Source organism: Gymnoscopelus microlampas, assembly GCF_963454915.1.
Source record: "Gymnoscopelus microlampas genome assembly, chromosome: 4".
Taxonomy (NCBI): domain Eukaryota; kingdom Metazoa; phylum Chordata; class Actinopteri; order Myctophiformes; family Myctophidae; genus Gymnoscopelus; species Gymnoscopelus microlampas.
The window spans coordinates 22,658,673-22,680,329 of NC_139941.1; the positions used below are offsets into that span (position 1 = coordinate 22,658,673).

The 21,657-nt window shown below is 41.7% G+C and overlaps 1 protein-coding gene across 1 annotated transcript in view; it reads left to right on the top strand.

Moving 5' to 3' along the window:
• The first annotated feature begins 701 nt into the window (after positions 1 to 701).
• commd10 (COMM domain containing 10) overlaps positions 702 to 21,657 on the top strand; it is a 74,123-nt gene continuing 53,167 nt past the window's right edge. The window contains exons 1-5 of the mRNA XM_084054300.1: positions 702 to 823; positions 2,246 to 2,336; positions 2,919 to 3,029; positions 8,568 to 8,723; positions 12,898 to 13,008. Of these exons, the coding sequence (XP_083910426.1) occupies positions 795 to 823; positions 2,246 to 2,336; positions 2,919 to 3,029; positions 8,568 to 8,723; positions 12,898 to 13,008 (498 nt within the window). The 5' untranslated portion in view covers positions 702 to 794. The remainder of the gene's footprint in view (positions 824 to 2,245; positions 2,337 to 2,918; positions 3,030 to 8,567; positions 8,724 to 12,897; positions 13,009 to 21,657) is intronic.

Genomic DNA, 21,657 nt, shown 5'->3' on the forward strand with positions numbered 1-21,657 from the left:
CAAAACATGAAATGGAAGATTTCTGCATAATGAGTACTTTTAAAAAGTACATTTTGATACCAATACTTTTACTCAAGTAAATTCTGAATACCAGACTTGTAGGCTTACTTGTAACAGAGTATTTCTGCATTGTATTATTGATACTTTTACTTAAGTAAAAAATTTGATTACTTCAAGTTCCACCACTGTCTAAAAGTCGTTGCTGCTTAAGTGGCGCGCAACTTTCTTGGCTTGACAAGTGTAAAAAGGCTCATGCGCAGAGTGTGTGCAACCCATAGAGTTAAAAATAATGTGCAACCATAGATTTATCTATGTGCAACCATGACGCCAGAATGACTGCCTCGCCATGGTCCCCTACTACTAGTTGATAAAAAGTGAACTATAATCTTTTTACCCCCAGATTTCAATTCACACAACGAATATATGGATATATGTTGCTCATTATAATACAGTGGACATACACTCGCGTCCCCAAGCTTTACATTTACTGCTTAGTGTTCAGATCCGGTCTTGAGAACGTTACTATATCCGGTAAACTATACTTAGGTACACACACGCACACAACTCGTTTCCGTATCCGCTCTAGACCGGATCTGCCAGCCAGCAGAATACAGAGCGAGTAGATTTCAGTCTACAGTAGACGTGACATGAATGAGCGTATGTTTTACGCAGCTTTGACGCTCACGTGCATAGTCTTGTGACAGCAACAGGAAGGGATACATGGTAGCTTTATGATGATGCTCTGACCAAATCAAACATTGTTTTAAAGTAACGGAAGACAATAAGTGGCAATAATGGCAGCTGTTATTAAAGAAACACAAAGGTAGGCTGAAATTGAATCGTATCTACAGCTAGCGCCTCGTCAATGACAGCACCCTTAGCTATGGACTGGCAGGGCTGCACAGTGTAGCATCCATGCATCCTCCATAGTGATAGATAGAGAGTTAGAGACTAGTGTTTTTCTTGGCTATGTTTTTATTTTCTCTGCTCCTGTTATCGGCTTTTAGGCTATAGTTTGTTGGGACATTGAGCCTGCCCTTATTGTGGTTGGGACCATCGCTCTGAAAAAGCCCATAGCTTTGAGTCTGAACTCGATAAAATCTACACCTGGCTCACTGATAACAAACTATCAGATTCATTACACCTGGGCAAAACTGTGTCCAGAATTAACCTCTGCAAGGCCAAAGACTTGACGGTCAAAGTTGGTGACAATTTTATGAGGAGAGAAGAAATCACCTACCTGGGATGTATTTTAGATGACAATCTTTCCAGTGAAAAAATGGCAACACAAGTAATCAGGAAAGTCAACCAAGGGATTGATTGATTGATTGAATTGATTGAATACTTTATTAGACAGAAATACAAACACCACGAGTACAGTCTTGTTTCCATTGAGGTCCTGTGTATTCAATTCATAGACATTTAAAGACATACAAATTACAATAATATACAATACTATATCCTAGACAGCACTAGTAGCAATAAAACACTAGTATCAAAAATATAAGTACAGTAAACAGTTGGGGCTGGGGGGGGTTCTTAAGCAGAGGATCTCCTCGTTGGTCAGTGAATTAAGGCATTCAAAACAAGCTTCAGACCTCTCAAAACAAACTGGTCAGGTTACTACTTGGCCTCACACCTAGAACTCACCTAACCCTAACCCTGAAACATGACTGTAACAAGCGTCATGTGAACCATGGCTAACCTAACCCCTGCTCATTATGCTAGGGTGGGATGGCTCAGGGTAGAAGACGGAGTACAGCAACTTGCAATGGGCCTGGTCTAAAAGATACTGAAGAGGACAGGGACATGTACCTGTCAAACTTCTTCAATAACGTGAAAGACACACACAGGCACAACATCAGTGGGAGCTCCACTGATCTCGCTCAACCCAGATTCGGTAAAAACATGGGGTTAAATTTGTTCTACTGACATCAAAACCCTCCTTCAAAAAACGCCATAAAAGAGCACCTGTCTGCAATTTGTAACTGGTCCTAGAAAAGTCTTCTAAGCTTAAAACAGAATTTAACGATTTGTACCACTGTACTATTTGCAAACTGTTAATAAAGTATTCTATCAATCAAACTCCGGGGTTTGACTTGAGCCTGGACCCCAGAGTAGCATAATTAACATCATACCAGAGTGGCAATACATTATTATGTATTACATACTATTAATACAATATATAATATGTGTCTCTAGGCAGTGGTATTATCTGTGGCGTTTGGATTCATTATCCATACAGTATAAAAGAAGCAGTGACGTTCATCAACACGATTGACGTGAACAAGCTCTCCAGACTCATCTCCCGCATCATTCAGAAGCTTCATCTGAAGGTGTGTTATTCTGTGTCTTCAAAAACACAACTGTTGCAGAAATGGTATTTTCATGATTATTATAAACCAGACAAAATGTATTATTTTAAAGGTAGGGTAAGTGATATTGTTTGGCAGTGTTAGTGTTTGTTCAGTAACAGGTGTCTCCCTGTCTCTCCAGCTCTTTAATAAAGAGTAAATACATATGTTCAGGACAAAATTTCAGTCAAATCAAGAGAGAGCTCACATTTATCAGCTTAATTTTTCATAGTGTTCCAGTTCCAATTTTGTCTGCTCATTTCTTTGTGTCATCACTTTCAATTTCACTTGTTTAATCTGTATCCTGACTGAGTTCTCTATCCTGATTGGATAAAATTGGTACCCCGATCTGAAAATGCATTTTCTGTTTCATAAGGAGCTGGAGAGAGACTCCTGTTCTAACCAAAGAAAATCACTTACCCAACCTTTAACTAAAGAAAAATAAGTTTAAAAATAAATGTATGCTTTAAAATGTTATTCTCATAATTGACATTTTGAGCTGGTCATGCCAAAAGCAAATCATTTAAAAATGTATTTAAAACTTTATTTGAAATGTCCTTCCAGGGTGAGCGTGTGTTCAGTGAGGATGAAGAGAATAAACTGCAGACTGCTCTATCTTTGGATAAGCAAGCTCTGAATCTAGTCCTGGAGACGTCAGCCTTTATCCTGGAACAGGTAAGGAGGGACTGCATTTCTATAGCGCTTTTATCTGAAGCGTTTTGCAATGTGCTACACACACACACACACACACACACACACACACACACACACACACACACACACACACACACACACACACACACACACACACACACACACACACACACACTCTGATGTTCGAACCATGCGAGGTATATTACCAACTTGCTCATCGGGAGCAGTTAGGGGTTCAGTGTCTTGCTCAAGGACACTTCCAACATACTTTTTAAAATTAGAAAAAATTAAGTACACATTGCGTGGCTCTATCTCAAAATTCTATAAGGCATGGCAGCCTTTTCTATCGCACGTTGACAATCTTACACTTGATCCCCCAACGGAACCTGAATGAGCCTGTAACCTGCATATATGGATGTAGTCAATCTGATGTGTAATGAACCCTTGGTGTATACCTGCTTATCACCTCACTGACATGTATAACTGCTTTCAATGACCATACCTGTGCTTAACTCAATGTAGCGTTTATAGACCATAGACTGTTTTCTATACACGTACATGTTTTTGGAGATTTTACGTTGTGTATTTGTTTTGTTGTCTGTTGTTGTTTTGTTTTGTTGTTGTTTATACCTTATTCAATTTATCTTTTTTCTTACTTGATATTTGTCTATCCTGTTACTTAATCATTTTCTTGACTGGAGATACTCTGTTTATTTGCCTCAGTAATGACTATATTACTTGTGAGTATGTAAAAAAACAAAAATGAATAAACAAAACGTAAAAAAAAAAAGAGAAAAGGACACTTCCAACAGAGCAATTGTCGGTGGAGCCTGGATCGAATCAGGGACCTTCCTGGTCCCAGACCACCACTCAACCTCCTCATCCACTACCAAGACAAAAAATAGCAAGACTCACCATCTCCGGTTTACTTCCCGTATCTGCGCGAAGTAGGCAGACGCCTTTTTAGGAGACCGGAAGCAGGTTGGAGTCTATTCATTCCAAAAGAGTGAACGTGAACACAGCTTCTGAACCGTTCTTTAGCTCCATGATCACTGAACTAGAATTTGGACCCGGTCGTCATAAGACACAACATTCCCAAGATTTTCATACTATAATGGCTTTTTTTCAGAGAGACAAATCAGGAGAAAATGTACTTTGTTATTGACCTTTCTCTGTCCCAGCAACACACTCTCGCGTGATATAGTACCAGTAAACATAGGACGTACCAGTGAACATAGGACGCCGGTGCCCACTTAGGAGACCATTTGTAGGATTTGTGTACCATGTCGCCTCTAGTGGCTATAATTGAGGTCTTCATAATTGAACCATCTTTGTCCACTACTGCTGAAGGGGGCGGCATCTTATATCTATTCATTATTTTATTGTTAAGCTTTGGCCTGTTCTTCAGAGAGGTCTCAGTGGTAATACTGCTGGTGTGGTGGGCTTAACGTAACCCCAACCCTAACCTAATGCTGCGTTCAGACTGGTACATACAAACGATACAAAGCTACACAGCATATTTGTAGCTTTGTAGCTGAAGTTGAAACCAGCTTAACGTTTTTGTTGTAGCTTTTGTAGTAGCTACAAACGTCTGATGTATCTTTGTTTCCTCATGTCGCTGGCGTCCATTGAAAAAGAATGGTAGCCTGTAGCTTTGTAGCTGCCCGTGTGAACGCAGCATAACCTCAGCACACAGCAATAATTAGAAGAGGAAATGTGTGTGTTTGACAGCTTACTAGTGGCTTACTAGTTACAACACAGCCATCAAGGGAGGGAGAGAGAGAGAGAGAGAGAGAGAGAGAGAGAGAGAGAGAGAGAGAGAGAGAGAGAGAGAGAGAGAGAGAGAGAGAGAGAGAGAGAGAGAGAGAGAGAGAGAGAGAGAGAGGAGAGAGAGAGAGAGAGAGAGAGAGAGGAGAGAGAGAGAGAGAGAGAGAGAGAGAGAGAGAGAGAGAGAGAGAGAGAGAGAGAGAGAGAGAGAGAGAGAGAGCCTCTCTGTGTGGAGTTTGCATGTTCTCCCGTGTCTCCTAAGGTAGGTACCCCTCACAAAAAACATGCAGTAATCCTGGTCACTATACTGCCTCCCCTGGCCAGCCGGGGCGCCTGATGGAGCGGAAGGGAACCTGGTTGGAATAACGTGTTCCTTCCACGCGCTACGTCCAACCAGGGAAACTCTCCCCTGTCAGGTGACAAGAAGGTCAGTTGGCTCTCATGCACTGAAGGAGGCATGAGCTCGGCCCTGGCCTCCCTAGGTTGGCAGAGGGAAGGTAGTGCCCAGGATTACACGCTTAGGCATTGGCACCAGGGTGAAAAAAATAGGGGTTACAAAATCGTGGGATAAAAATTTAGGAAGTAGAGAGAGAGAGAGAGAGAGAGAGAGAGAGAGAGAGAGAAGAGAGAGAGAGAGAGAGAGAGAGAGAGAGAGAGAGAGAGAGAGAGAGAGAGAGAGAGAGAGAGAGAGAGAGAGAGAGAGAGAGAGAGAGAGAGAGAGAGAGAGAGAGAGAGAGAGAGAGAGAGAGAGAGAGAGAGAGAGAGAGAGCACCATGGAAACGGAATAGATTGAGATTGTAGATCGGCTATTTTCAGAATGAAGTATGTCATACATGAAAAATGTACTCTCAAATATGCATTTCAGGTTATCTTTACCATTTGCACATGTATTCATTGATACAGTCATGTTGTTTGCAATTCAACTTAAATGAAGTCTGCAAGTGAGGCTTGAACTGACGACCTTGTGATTGTGAGGCACTCATTTAAGGGAGACGCCATTGGACCAACAGACAAGGAACTGTGAAAAAGGAGATCACACAGATGATACAGTTTCAAGCAAATAGCTGAAAAATCCTGGGTTTAAGTGTTTTTCAAACTGCTCAAAATTGCGGACAATCTAAGGGCGGAGCTTACTGGTCAAAGCGATAGATGTGTTCCTCATGAGTCAAGGCACAAGTGTAAGCAAGTTTCACGACTTTCGGCCAAACGAGGCATGACTTTTGCCTGTTTAAAGTTTGCATTTTCAAAAAATTGCTATAGCGCCCCCCTTTGGCCAATTGGGAGTGAGATTGGTTTCAGTGATATTTGGAATGACTCTCTACATTACTGCAACGTTTCAAAGAAATGTGAGTCTTGCATGTATGTGTTAGGGGAAGATGAATAATTTTCATAAAACTGCAATAGTTAAGATCTATGGAATCCTGGGATTTTGGAGCAATCTGCACGAAACGTTTAACACTTGAACTTTGGACCTCTGCCGACAACTTCTAGGCGGCGGAATTTCCATAAGTGAAAAAATGCAGAAGTTAGGAGCCAATGGCTGTTTTTCATGTAATTCAAAATGGTGGGCGATCTAAAGGTCAGAGGTCAAAAGTCAGACCACAAAAGTTGTCGGGCATGAAGAGATGCATGTGTGTATCGAAGTTTCATGGTTGTAGGTCAAACAGGGCATGAGTTGTACCTGTTCAAAGTTGGCACTTTCAATTGAGTGCTATAGCGCCACCCTTTGACGAATGAGTGTGAAAATTATTTCTTGGTAGTTTTTCATGAGCATCTACCATATGGCCGAGTTTCGTAAAAAGCGCATGCACGGTTAAGCCAGAACTGGCAAAAACAAGTATTTTTCAAACTGCTCAAAATTGCGGAAAATCTAAGGGCGGAGCTTAATGGTCAAATCGATACGTGTGTTCCTCATGAGTCAAGGCACATGTGTAAGCAAGTTTCACGACTTTCGGCCGAACGAGGCATGACTTATGCCTGTTTAAAGTCTGCATTTTCAAAAAATTGCTATAGCGTCCCCCTTTGGCCAATTGGAGTAAGATTGGTTTCAGTGATATTTGGAATGACCCTGTACATTTCTGCAAAGTTTCAAAGAAATGTGAGTCTGCATGTATGTTTTAGGCGCAGATGAATAATTTTCATAAAACTGCAATAGTTAAAATCTATGGAATCCTAGGATTTTGGAGCAATCTGCACGAAACGTTTAACACTTGAACTTTGGACCTCTGCCGACAACTTCTAGGCGGCGGAATTTCCATAAGTGAAAAAATGCAGAAGTTAGGAGCCAATGACTGTTTTTCATATAATTCAAAATGGTGGGAGATCTAAAGGTCAGAGGTCAAAAGTCAGAGGGTGAAAGTTGTTCAGCATGAGGAGACGCATATGTGTATCCAAGTTTCATGGCTGTAGGTCAAACAGGGCATGAGTTGTACCTGTTCAAAGTTGGCATTTTCAATTGAGTGCTATAGCGCCACCTTTGGACGAAAGATTGTGAGAATTATTTTTTGATCGTTTTTCATGACCATCTACCATATGGCCGAGTTTCGTAAAAAGCGACAGCACGGTTCAGCCAGAACTGCGAAAAGTGGCAGAAGAAGAAAAAGAAGAAGTGACAGAATACTGCCAATAACAAAACAGGTCCAGAGCTGAGCTCTGGCCCTGTAATTAGGCTGCTGTAAGGAAAAGGGTGTATTGAACTCTGATGAGGCCAGTGGCCACCTGGGGTCACTGTTGTGTTTTGTATTGTATTTTGAAGGTTTGACTGCAGTTCTGAGGAGCTGAGTGTTTCCCCGACACACTTGCCAGTTGCCACAGTCAAAAATGTTTTAAAGGATTTTTACATTCTATTCTAGAAAGAACAAAATAAAGGGAAATAATAAAATAACAATCCAGTTAGTAGACCTAGCAGGTCTATGAACCATACTTTATGAACCATTTAATGTGTGCCACACAGTCAATATTAGCAAATGGCTGAATATCTCTAGAGTATAACCCTGTTTTTCCGAGTTTACCTAACTTTAAGCAGGAAATTCACCTCACTCTGTTGAGGGCATTGATCTTATTAAGAATAGCCATTATTACATGCAGAAGAGAACTATCAGTATGTAGCCTACTCTGAACTAAACAAAAGACAGAACACTCAATCATTTTACACAGTCAGAAAGGAACATAACTTGATAAGCTCATGGCAAGAACCTACAGAGAACCAGAGACAAACCATTCCTCCACATTTACTTTAAGGATTAGCCTAAATTTAATTGAGTTATGATGCAAATAATATCCTGTTTGTGAGAAGTATCTTTTACAAAGACCAAAACAATTTGCCCCAGTGGCAGCTATCCACATATGTTGTAATTGGTTTCAAGACAGGAAAAGTCCAACAGTGATCTAGTTTAATAACGTCAGTATATAAGGGTCTTATCTTGTAGTATTAAAATTACCCATGATATCCCAAACTGAAGTAGATTGCATATCAGCAGTATACTTTAATAAGAGCCCCGGCCTAGAGAGAAATGGATTCCCTTTTTAAATCTTTAACATGATGGCTTTAGTAGCAGATTACAAGAACAGCAAAAAAGAGCAAGGCCTGTCATATTCTTGCCAAATACTATTATAGACCAATCATGTAATATTTTTTATTACAAAAAAAGATAACAACAATTAGATTATTGATCTTATTGGCATCAGATGTGTCCTCCCATTGAACTGCTTTATTCTGTCTTACCAGTGATAATACACTCTCCTCTCCTCTCCTCTGCTCTCCTCTCCTCTCCTCATCTGTATTGTCTCCAGGCAGTGTATCATAATGTGAAGCCGGCATCTCTTCAACAGCAGCTAGAGGCAGTCCATCTGAGTCCAGACAAGGCAGAGGTGTTCTCCCAGACTTGGGCCACTGCTGGCCCTGAGATGGTGGAGAGGCTAAGGCAGAACATCTTTGCCCCAAAGAAGGTGAGGCTGATAAGCATACACTGTAAAACAAAAAATATAGTTTTAAAAATCGTTCAATAGTCAAGTGGCAGAGTTCACACCAACTATAGAAAGAAATACAATGGTGAACGAAATTGCTATAGTTATCCATAGTAAGTCGTAAGAACTTGTAGATCTACAAGTTCTCAAATCATGTCATTTGCAGGCAATGCTGAGTCTCAGTTAAAGCAACAGTACTGCACCAGTACTACCAGAGGAAAAGTTATTCTGGAGCTCTGTTGAGCATGTCTGGCATGTCTTTAAATGTCTGCCATAATGCTTTTTCCTGTCCATGCTACAAATAAGTTAATTGATGGAATTTGGAACCAATTCTCACCTACAATTACTAGGGTTGTCCGATATTGGCTTTTTTACCGATAACCGATATACCGATATTGTCCAACTCTTAATTACCGATACCGATATCAACCGATACCGATATATGCGGGGATTATTGTGATTAGGGTAAGCTCAAATTTCATATCACACACACCATATACAGTAAGAACTCCTGTAACTTATTTATAAAGCAAAAAAAAAAAAAAAAAAAAAAAAAAAATTTTTTTTTTTTTCAAAAACCGATACCGATATTTTCCCGATATCAATTTTTATGCTAATATCGGCCGATAATATCGGGAGGCCGATAAAATCGGACATCCCTAACAATTACATATAATAATTGATTGTAATATATTAGATAATACCCTTTTTTTTTATTGTGTTTTACACACAATCAACAGGCAGTGGATTTTAGATAATGTGAGTGCCACTTCGCTGGCAACAGAACCCCCTTGACAGGGCAAGTAGAAATTTAGATGGGGCAAGTAGATTGGAGAAATACTTGCCCTGAGGGCAATGGACCCTTCGCTAAACCCCACCCCAAAAGCGATTGTCCAATGCCAGCTTAGCAACCGTTGTTAGCCTGGCACAGGTCTGGCAAACTTTCGTCACCTGCCATAGCTGTCAATGTTATTTCGCCCGCACACACACACAATCATTTGCAACATAATAGCAAGAACAGGAATACCACGATAACGCTATGGTGACTATGAACCAGCAACAGATTCCACTTATCCACAACTGGAGGGTTCTTTTCCCAAGCTGAATTCTGCGCTTAAACTGGAAGGCTATGGCTGTGCCTGAGTTGTTGAACACAGCTTAATGTTGGGAAAGTTACACGACTCACTCGCCCAGGTGGTGTCAATGATACTAATCACCGTAATCGTAACACAATTCAGAATCCCAGCGCTGCCTGTTTCGAATTGCGCACGTTAAAGTATATTCATTCATGTGTTCGTCTATTTATTAACTGCTACTGTAGTCTTACCCTGCGGTACATGAAAACTCCTGTTACAATCATGGATCAACTTCAACCTGGTGTTTGCACTTTCTCCATTTACGGTCCGTACATCTATATAAACGTTCAGATTTCAAAATATAAATTGCTTATGCTATGGCCACGGATGTTAAAATTATGCACGGGACTCTCAAAAGTACCCGTATATTCTGTGTTGTTCAATAAAAAGCATTTTAATCCGATCGGTGGCCATGTTCTCATAGAGTTATAATGTATCAGAGTGCAATACACCTACCAACCGATAGGGTCGCTTAGTTGAACGCATATGGAGAAAATGGCCACCGATCAGATTAAAATGCTTTTTATTGAACAAACACGGATTATACGGGTACTTTTGAGAACCCGTACATACAGTAAATGTAACATCCGTGGCCATGGGATAAGCACTTTATATTTGAAATATGAACGTTTCTGTAGATGTACGGGCCGTAAATGGAGACAGTGCAAACACCAGGTTGAAGTTCATCCATGACGGTCGAGACAGTCGACCGTCGTGTATCCATGGCTATTACTCCCTCTAACATTTCCCGTGTTTTTAGTTTATTGAAATAATGTCATGCACATTTGTCCAGTGCATAGCCTACTGCAGGCCTTGTTGACTAGATTTAGAAGAGATTTTGAAGCTCTTGCTGCTGAAATGATCGATTATTTTTAAGGGGAAAAGCCGTCATTTAACATGCAAGTCAATGGGTGAGAAGCAAAGTTTGCCAGGCGCTGCCAGGCCTGGGTGTGACTAACTCCGCACCACCAGTCACAGAGTGGAGTGGGTGGGGCTTAGCGAAGGGTCCATTAGGAATAATTTCACGTCAGACCCTATCTTTTCAAGTTGTGAATTTACCCTCAAGAATTACGTACTTACTTACTAGTACAAAAGGAATTGTCTAGGTAGTAAGGGGGAGATACTCATTGCGAATAAGTTTGTATTGTGTTACATAATTGTGAATCATAAAATCCCACAGAGATGCCTTAGTCATGGCCACATACTGTATCCTTCTTGTGGAAGGAGTTCAAACACTCGACAACATTAGCATGCCATAGACAAACTGCCTCCCATTTTCACTGTTTCTCTCTTTCTCATAAAATCCATTTTGTGAGCAAAAATCTAAACTTTGCCAATACCATTTGCTAGACGTGGTAATAATTGTTTTTCTGTTCGACAGCCACGCATTTCTAAATTAAGCAACGTAATTAAGCATTGCATCGAAGCAATTTCTAATGTCATCAAATCTACTCGGCATCAAAGCCAAACTGTCATTTCAAGTTCAAAATCAGAAAAACCATGACAGCTGCAGTTCTGAGGTCTTCAAGCCACAGCTAAAGTTGTTGTTGTGAATAATGTGTTCCAATCCCTCCCTGGTAGTCACACCTGTCTACCGATGCTGGGGAAACATTCTGTGTCTATAACTCATGCATGGTTTATTAATACGGCCTCTCTCGCATCATAAAACACTTAGCTGCCTTACCTCGGCTCAGTGCTTCTAATCTATCAGCGCTGCAGCTGACTGATGAGGAAGCACATGGTAAATCAGCTTGCCAGTCAGTAAATCGGCAAGAAATACTTGTACACAGATCTTAGCCACATTAACTCATTCACTGCCAAGGACGACTTATGACGAGACATTGTCATAACGCCTTCACTGCCAAGGACGACTTATGACGAGACATCGTCATAACGCCCTCACTGCCAAGGACGACTTATGACGACTTTTATTTATTTTTTATTTTTTATTTTATTTATTTTCATTTTTTCACAAAGAACCAGGAGATAACTCGATCCAAAGATTTACTGCTCCATTCACTTCCTGCTTAACTTATTACTTAAAAATCCTGTACTATGTATTTTTGGTGAGACATGCTATTTTCAACGGCGTATAACAAGCGAACGAGAGGTTGCCATGACATTTCTTTTTCGTGGAAGCACAGTGAAACCCTCCGTGATTAGCAACCATCAGGGGATCGATCATACTGGAGATAAATATTCTGTGACTACTTGAATAGGTAAGAAAATCGCTGGCAGTGGGTGCACGCAGCCATAAATAAGTCTGGCAGTGAAAGAGTGAAGCAGCAATTAAAGCTTTCCTGTGCCGATTCACAAGTTTAGACGTGAAGTTGTTACTGCAGTATATTCCTCAGCAATGCCTCTGCCTTGTGTTCACTTTGAGTAATTATTTTGGACAATGGCTGTTGGGGCTATAGCTTAAGAAATCTTGTAGTTAAAATCCACCTTCAGCCGGTTAGACCTGCATGTTATGTTATTTGCAATTTGTGGGCAGCTTACTAATTGAACCATCATATGTGTTGTTTATTTAAATATGATTTAGGAGGGGACTAGTTACTAATGTTATTTCACACTTTTGTGTGCGTGTGGGTCTGTGTGTGTACACTATACTTGTGGGGCCAAATGTCCCCACAAGTATAGTAGAATTTGATAAATAGTTTTCATGGTTCAAAAAACAGGGGGTTGGGTTTAGAGTTAGGATTAGACTTTTATAGGTTAGGGTTGAGTTTTTGCCAGATTTATACTTAGTTGATAATAGCTGATCAACAAGCTCACAGCGCATCGCTATCAAGAACGCGCCGAATAGAACATGGCGGCCGTGTCCATTGAAGTTCAATGGAGTAGTGGCGCCCTGTTCTATTCGGTTCCTTAAGCTATATAGGGTTAGGGTTAAAAATGGAAATACACTTTTTCATAAAATCGGCATCCCAAGATGTTGATGTCCTCACAAGTATGTAATACAAATGCGTGTGTGTTTGTGTGCGTGCGTGTGCGTGTGCGTGCGTGTCTATGTGATCCAGCTGGAGCATGTTGGTTGGCAGTTGAACCTGCAGATGGCCCAGTCTAGCCGAGCCAAGCTGAAGTCTCCCAGCGCCGTCCTCCAGCTGGGACTTCGCACTGAAGATTCTGAGGTACACACACACACACACACACACACACACACACACACACACACACACACACACACACACACACACACACACACACAGGTTTGTATTGCCATACTTTTGAGGTCATCAACATTTTAGGGCAGCAGTGTTTTGAACAACATTTTAGATTTTTTTTGCCATTTTTATCCCTAACCTAAAACTGAAAAATAGCAGTTCTACAAGCTCACAACATATTTAGAGAGTTATCTCTAAATATGTTTTTGTATGATAAAACAACCATTTGTCTTGTGAGGACCAGGAAAATGGTCCTATGACATCTATCTCTCATAATCTACTTAACTTGTGGGGACATGTGGTCCTCACAAGTATAGTCGCGCACGCACCACACACACACACACACACACACACACACACACACACACACACACACACATATGCATGTGCGTGAGCGCACACACACACCAACATGCATGTGCGTGAGCGCACACACACACACACACACACACACACACACACACACACACACACACACACACACACACACACACACACACACACACACACACACACACACACACACACACACACACAGATCTGGGCAGAATGGAGTTGGCAGACGCTTAGTTGTTATCAACTCTATCCAGAGATGTCTTCAGTGTTTATGCTTCCTGGACAGAGCGCTCCAGTCCACCTCTTTCTCCATCCTTCACTGCATCCTGCAGTCCAACCCCTCCTACTGATCCCAGTGGTGTATCTGTTGATGTGGAGGTGAACACTGGTCCAGAGTCCTGTCCTATTATCCAAAGCCCCAAGGCCCTCTACCCTCTGCTGGGCATTAGTCAGTATTGGACTATGTGTTGTGTGTGTGTGTTTGAAGGGCTGTATACCAGTGGTTCTCAAACCTTTTCATGTCAAGGACCCCCAAAATGATATGTATTTGGCCCCATCACAAATATTTTGTTCCAGGGACCCCCAGAAGCAAATATTTGAGTTACAAATGTTCGCTTAAAAAATGTATATTCAAAGCTTTGCAAAAATGTTCAAGATTTTTCAAAAATAGCAGATCTACAAGCTCTGAGCTTGTATATCTGCTATTTTTGAATTGCCAAAGTATAAAAGGTTAAATCATAATAATAATTCTACTTCATATTGTTGTTTTTATTAGACAGTGTACTACTGTATGTCTGCTCCTTTTTTCCTCAACACCAAAAATAGCAGCTCTACAAGCTCACAACGGGTGCGTTGTGAGCTTGTAGATCTGCTAAGGCAAATGTTCAACAACTTAACCACAAAAATCGTCTAAATTATTTAAATCATAGCTAATAAATAGCTGATCTACATGCTCACAACACGTAGTCACATCACAAACATTTTGTCAATTTTATTTATAAAAAATGTATATTGCCAATCTGTGAATACTACTGTTGTATTGTATTCGTACCCCGGCATCATCATAACGGATTATAAATAGCAACCATGATGGCAGTTCTTTTGCATAGATAATGCAGAGAGTTATCTCAGGCCTTTGAGCGACTGGAAGATTTTCATCGCCAACTATACTGTAGATGACTGTCTACAACGTTTAGCACTTTGCCCACAGACGGGGCCAACTCAGACATGCAATAGAATTAGGAATGACACATTTAGATGAATGCCGTCCTTATGTTTGGGCCTGTAGGCTTAAGCTAGAGAAAACCCTATGTTTTTTTTCTTTATCTCTTTGCGCATGTCAGTGGGAGGATATTCTTGGTTGTTTTTCCCACTATGATCTCCTCAGGCTAATGACAGAGGAATTAATTTATTTAAATCCACCTACATGATCCCCTTGGTGGGCGTAGCTGGATATAGCTGGTGGGGGCTCCAGAAAGTCTGGTTAATGGTGCAGTGAGAGCAGCTACAGTTCACCAACAATTTTACCAAACACAGTGGAGGCACGCTACAGTACCTCTGTTAAACAGCAGGGGTCATTGTTGCCTCACAGGAGGAACTGGGTCTCTCAGAGCTAGTAGACGTAATAAGAACTGGGGGGGGGGGGGGGGGGGGGGGGGCGACCTGATTTAACTTTGTATTCAGAGTTAGAATTTACTGAGGGGTTTTCCTTTCCATCTGAGTTTCATGATTAGTTAAGTTTGCTTTCTGTCAAAACTGTTTGTGAATTGCACGGTGCATGATGCACTGTTATTTCCAGAATGCCAAAATATTGTGACGACTGAGAAGTAAATAAGTCCATAATAGCAACTGCCAGCGTCAGTCTCATTACAATGCAGAGTCATCACACCATCTCCGCTAAGTTGGATAAGAGCGGAAAAGGGGGAGGAAGGAAAGAGAGGGAAAAGGAGGCATGAGGGCAACCAAAGATTAAGTTGAAAAAAAGAATAAGGAAAGGGAACGAGAAGGAGAGCAAGGCGACAAGGTGCCATCTGTGTATTATTGATTGTGTGGAACCCAAGCAGAAAGATGGAGTCTCTCCCATCTGACCATGCTCCTGCTTCATTAACACTCTCCCTCAGGAGGCTGAGAGACAAGGCGCTTCATACCTCCTTCATTACATGGTTTGGTACCTATCACTACAGCATGTTGGAGGAGATGTATTATTATTTATTTATCTTTTTCTATTCTTTTGCTCTTTTGTCACATTTTTCTCCCAATTTAAGCCGGGCCCACACTACAGGAGTTTTAAAATCCTAACCGATTTTGAAAATGGGTTGCATCATGAACATAAGGATAATTTATGTGGAAATGGGTTGCATGCATCATGAACATAAGGATAATTTATGTGGATTATGCGGTCGACACCCACTGATATTTTTGTCACCCTAATCCCATGCACAACGCACTGACTTTTGTCTTTTTTATTGTGTGTTTTTCTAGCACCTTAACTAACGTCCATAAGTATATCATGCACAGTATACAGTACATCTGCTGCTATGCATTGCTCACGCACATTTATATCTTATCTCAGGGACCATGTGTAAATATATAGATAACTTTGATCTCCTTTCCCCCTTGCCCTCCCCCTTCTTCTTCTTCCATTTATTTTTTTCTATGGAAATAACGATTCGATGGGAACCATGCACGAAAACGAATTTCACCCACTTTTTTACTTCTGTAAACCAGTGATGTGACAATAAAGCTTCTGATTCTGATAATCTTATAAGATTATCTTCTCTATAATCATAGACATACACACAATATTTTAAACTAATGGCGCATCACACACTACAGGGTATTATTAAGATTATCGTGCCTAGCTGAGCAACGTAGCACCTCATCTCAAGTGATCACATGTGGAAGCAGAAGTAAACAATGGAGCTGGTTAAACTTGCGTTGCAAAGGACGAACGGTTGTGATGCGTCTGGGAAGACACACACATTGTATAGACAGTTGTGTTCTTGCAACATATCAAAAGTCTTCTCATTCACTTCACGTCTGTCTCATTGTAAAATTGTCTCTCTCAGTCGCGAGGTTTACGTTTGGATCTTTGAACCCCTCACACTACAGGATAATCTGGCCATTTCGTCTGTTTCAATCAGCCTCGAAACCGGGAATGCCACCCCTATTGTCGGGAGGGGCGTTTCTGACCGCAAATCTCCCCAATTATCCTGTAGTGTGAGCGCAGCATTAGTGTCAATGTCAATGACCAAGTCTACTTGTACTGTAGTCCTTTATCGCTGCTGATCCTTACGGGTTGGTCTTGAGGAGGGTGTAGGTGAGCACATGTCTCCTCCGTTACATGTGATACCACCAGCCCGCTTCTTTTCACTTTCCAGTAAAGAGTTAAACTGGGAGCATGCAACGCGTGCGGTGGTACACGCTATTCCCTGACCAACATGTAGGAGTCACTAGTGCAGCAACAGAGATTGCCCCCCCCCCCCCCACGCCTGACTTCCTTCCCCCGAACGTGCCAGTTGTATTTGTTGGCCAAGCTGGAGACATTGGGGAGGATTCAACCTCTAGTCTCTGTGTTGGGGTGGGCAGGAACTTGACTCCTGCACCACCCGAGCGCCCCCCCTTGGAGGAGATTTTAAGGAGACCATGCAATGTGAGGCTTGCACGCTTGCTTCTTTAGCAGAACACATTTCCATTTTGCCGTTACAATTTAATTTCTCTTCCTTTTCAAATTTTTCATTTTCCACCCCAGGTGGTCTGAACCAAGAATACAGAATGGAAATTAAAGGATCAATACACCTGCGTTTTCCCAACCATGCAATAGGCTTACGGGAGCTGCTGCTCCCCCGGAATTCATTTTTATATTGGTTTCAATGAAGAGTCATGGTGCATTTTGTTTTTCTGCCGTTGCACCATTTTGTGCCTTTTCACACTTGGAAAAACTGAGAAATGCTGTGAGGGAACGCTGCAGTGAGTGCACACAGAACAGTAAATATCCTCAACCCCAGCCCTTAATGGGATGAGAATGACCTATATTAACCCTTGGCAACAGAAGTGAGACAGCCCTCTTTTAAGTGCAGAACTATGCAACATGTCTGCGTCACATGGGACCCTGTCTCCTGGTTTAGAATATAGTCCTCTACTCCTCTTCCACTTTCGCCGAAAGTCGCAGATACACAAGCTCACAACGCATGAGCTTGTAGGTCAGCTATTTTCGGCGCAGTATTGATGATGCAGTTGTACGACAAAGCATGAATCAGGCTTAAGGATTAGCTACTGAGCTAGGCTCCCGTATCCTTCCTATCAGCGTCTACTGAGGAGGGTGATATGCAGTAGAAAAAGAGCATGGATATGAGGAACCTGAAGGGGTCAAATTGATGAATAATTGATTGATTGAATACTTTATTAACAAACTGCAAACAGTACAGCAAGTACAATAATTACTAAAAGGATAATACATAAAAAAAGGGCTTGTTTCCATTGTGGTCCTAAGAAGAGGAAGAGAGGCATAAGGGAGGAGGTGCAGGACAAATAGGGCAGAGGGACTTCACTGTTCAGTATGGGACATCATATACCCATTACATAGGCTATGCAGGTCCATTTGGGTCCATTCTTACACTCTCAGTATTAAATGAACACAGATGATTTTACTGTGTACAGTATGGGGGCATTCCATTAGCACAGGATGCATTCACAATGACACGCAGAGCGTAGCAAGATACCATATCCACAGACGAAGCATCAAACTGTGTGCTGTGTAGAATTTTGAGACAGTGTTTCTGTTTGCTGCACCTGTCAGATGGAATGGCAGAAACTTTACTTTGCCCACAAATTAGCAGATTGCAGCCGTTTCCAGTTGTATGGTCTGCTTTCCCAAGCAGAACAACAACACAGACTGTGCCAGCCGCCTTATGCCCTTTAAACAGTGCACCTGTCTTTTCTTATATTGGTTTTTGTGGGCATGCATTGAGTCAAGCTAAAATGAAGAATGTGTCTTTAACCCTTTTAGAGCATATCCTCCATATTGGGCACATATTTAACAATATATGCCCAAAAGATCCGATCTTGATTACTTCCTGTAAAACTACTGTACATCAGCAGGTACCAACCAATTTTAATCAATAATATCATCCACTTAGATTCCTCATGCTACATACATTAAGGTGCGTTCACACTGGAGGCGAATATATTCTCCACGACGCTTCATTCATGTGATTTTGGTTGCTGGGACAAAAGTGTCTTTAGCGTAAAGTTTTAATTTGGAAGTTGTAGTTGTGAAATTAATAAACATGGAGCAACTGCATGTTCTATCACGACTACATGATCGTTTATAGACAAGCTGTCAAAGACACACACACACCTGTGTTTTTCTCCTCCCCGGCTGACAGCTCTCCTGCTTGGGACGACCGAGGAGGAGCTCCCGCTGAACAAGATGAGCCGTTGGGAGTAAATAGAAAGCAGTTTGTTGACTCAAATACCTACTTGGGGGCTTGTTTTGTTTGCAGGCACATAAAACAGATAGAAAATGTGCACAGGGACTCCTCTAGCATACATTTTCTAGTGGTAATTTAACTCTGGGGTTTACAAATGGTACCAAATGTATCTGTAAGGGTCCATTGGGTTCCATTTGTACACTCTGAGTTACAAATGGAAGCCTTTTCTTTTCGCCCGTAAACCATCAGATATCACCACCATTGCTGCGTTGTTCTTGTTGTGGTATATCCGACCGATATGCCCATATATGGGCATGCCCATGTATGGGCATGTACTGATGATATCGGGGATGTCCATTTGTTGCCATAAAAGACAGGCAGCCAGACAGACAGAAATAGAGATCTCCATATATGGGTATAAAAGGGACACAGACAGACAGACTGGTACAACGGGTACTCTGACAACGTGTACAACTTGTATTACTAAACCGGGTGGGGCATGCATTCACAACTTGCATCGTCCCTGAGTAGGCTGGTGCACAACGGGCACCGGTCTAGTCTTCCTAAATTATGCATCTTTGTCACTGGCCACTGCTGTTCATTGGAGTGATGCGTCATCGCAGCCGTCATATTTTGTAGGGAGAGCCATGCCTCCTAATGCATGTAATGTATGACTATGCCCCATGTATGTCTATTGAAGCAAGAGGTCTCTCCACAATTAAAATGGAGGGTCAATGAAGGTCAGATTGGGATGAAACTATGCCCAAATATGGAGATTTCTGACAACATAATACAGATGTCATAGTTCACAGACGTCACAGACTGGCCAAATGAAGTCCGAGAGCTACGCCGTTATTTGTCTTGTTTGTAGTCTATGGCTACAACATGCTTACAAGCTTCCAGTGAACATTTCTCAGTAACCGTTGCAACCGATTAAAAAAGGGGTTTCAACTATTTGACCAATACTAATCGAAAACAATTTTGGGGACTCAAACCTGGATCATTGCACTCACAAGGACCATATGCTCTGTGCACCAACTGGCTAAGCTACCAGGCACCCCTGCGTGATCAGTTTAAAATCAATACTCAAGAATGTCAAGAAGACTGAGAATTTGAGGAATTACAAGTGGGAAGCAGAACAAAATTGCTATATCCTCAGACTCTGCAGTACAAAGACTTAAGTGAATATTTTCACATCTGCTTGCCTTCAGTGACTTTTAGTGTCCTGAATGTTTAATGATGTGCAGCCTGTGTCTGAAAGAAGCCTGTATGATACTGGCATGCAGCAGAGAGGACTCAACCTTGAGGACTGATGACAAGGCATAATGAGTTGTAGCCAATGAGGAACTAATTCCTACAAGCATCCATCTTGCATAAGTGCCACCCGGTTTGGCAAATAATTATGGCAGCTGATGTGAACCCCTACACTTGTGTACAGGCAAACTTATGCCTGATTTATACTTGGTTGCACGTCGTGTCGTGCACCAAAAATATCCAAAATGCATAGCATGTGGTCTTTACTCACAATCTCCTCTGTGTGTACAAAATGGACGAGCACCTTGAAGCACTGGATGGATTGTTGATTCTCTCAGTTCCCCTCTCTTTATGTCCTTTACTCTCAGTCAGTGTCATTCTGTTTGAGAGTCCTCCAATTGCCTGCTATATTTCTCTCTCTCTCTTTGCTGTGCAGTTTACTGTCTTGCCCCCTCTCGCTCCTCTGTCCTACGACATAAAACCGAGCGGCTGCTCCGTCCCCAAGGGACACTGGCATTCATAATGCAGTACATCAATATCAGTATTTATTATATAGACATGCTAGCCTCCAAAGCCCAAGATAATGACTACTGGGCTAATGTTGCCCGTCTATATATGCCGGGCCAGACATCAAAGAACGTCTTCAGTTGATAGTCTCAGACAAGCTTGATAACAGTTGATGAGGCTCTTTCGAGTTTTGAATTGCAATCAAGAGCAAATTGGCTCAGAATTATTATTTTTTGAATGGAAGGAAGAAGAGAGAGTCATTTCTGTTCCTTTGATCTTAAGTAGAACAGGCATTATTGTTAGTAGGAACGCATAAATGGAGACGTGAAGACAGCTTGCTCCTATGGCAGTCAATTGGAGAGTGACTTGGGGGGGGGGGTTGGTCAAGTCACTTTGATACCCAGATGGATATAATGCAAACCTGTCAATGTGTACAGGTTGGCGTGCGAGAGTTGCTATCAATGGTGTGGCACCAGATCTCTCTAATGATATTCAGTGACAGTCATGTCCCTCCTGTTCAGAGAAATGTGTTCACGTTGCCAACATAAAGAACAGACCGTCCAGTGTAGTCTTAGCCGGAGTTTGTACAGTACTGTATGTTTGTGTTATGGCTGTGTCATTCATGCTGGTGTGAACTATAACTTTATCTGGCTTTAGGCACCACCTTGTCTGCTGACCTGAGTCCCATATACTGTACCCGCCGCTGTGACAGATGGCAGCACTGTCGGTGGTGTTCATCTAAATGTGTCACTGAATTATCTGTAAGATCACATTCCAGCGGATCAGTGTGTAAAGTAAAACTTGTTTGGCACTGTTCCATTTGCATCCCTCCACCTCCGCATTGTTTCTCCTCCTGGTGTCTTTTCCACAGATTCTAAAAATATACAACACCAAATATAAACGCCATCCTCCTTTTCCCTCATTTGTGACTTATTCATGAGAGAATGTTCCATTTGGTTGGGTGCGATTTCCATGTCAACTTGTCCCCAGCCATATAGTGTAGACTTTGAAGGCAACTAATTCCAGTTAGCAGAGACCTGCTTTTCTTTTTTTGTTATCAAAGCATCAGACATGAAAGACTTCTTTT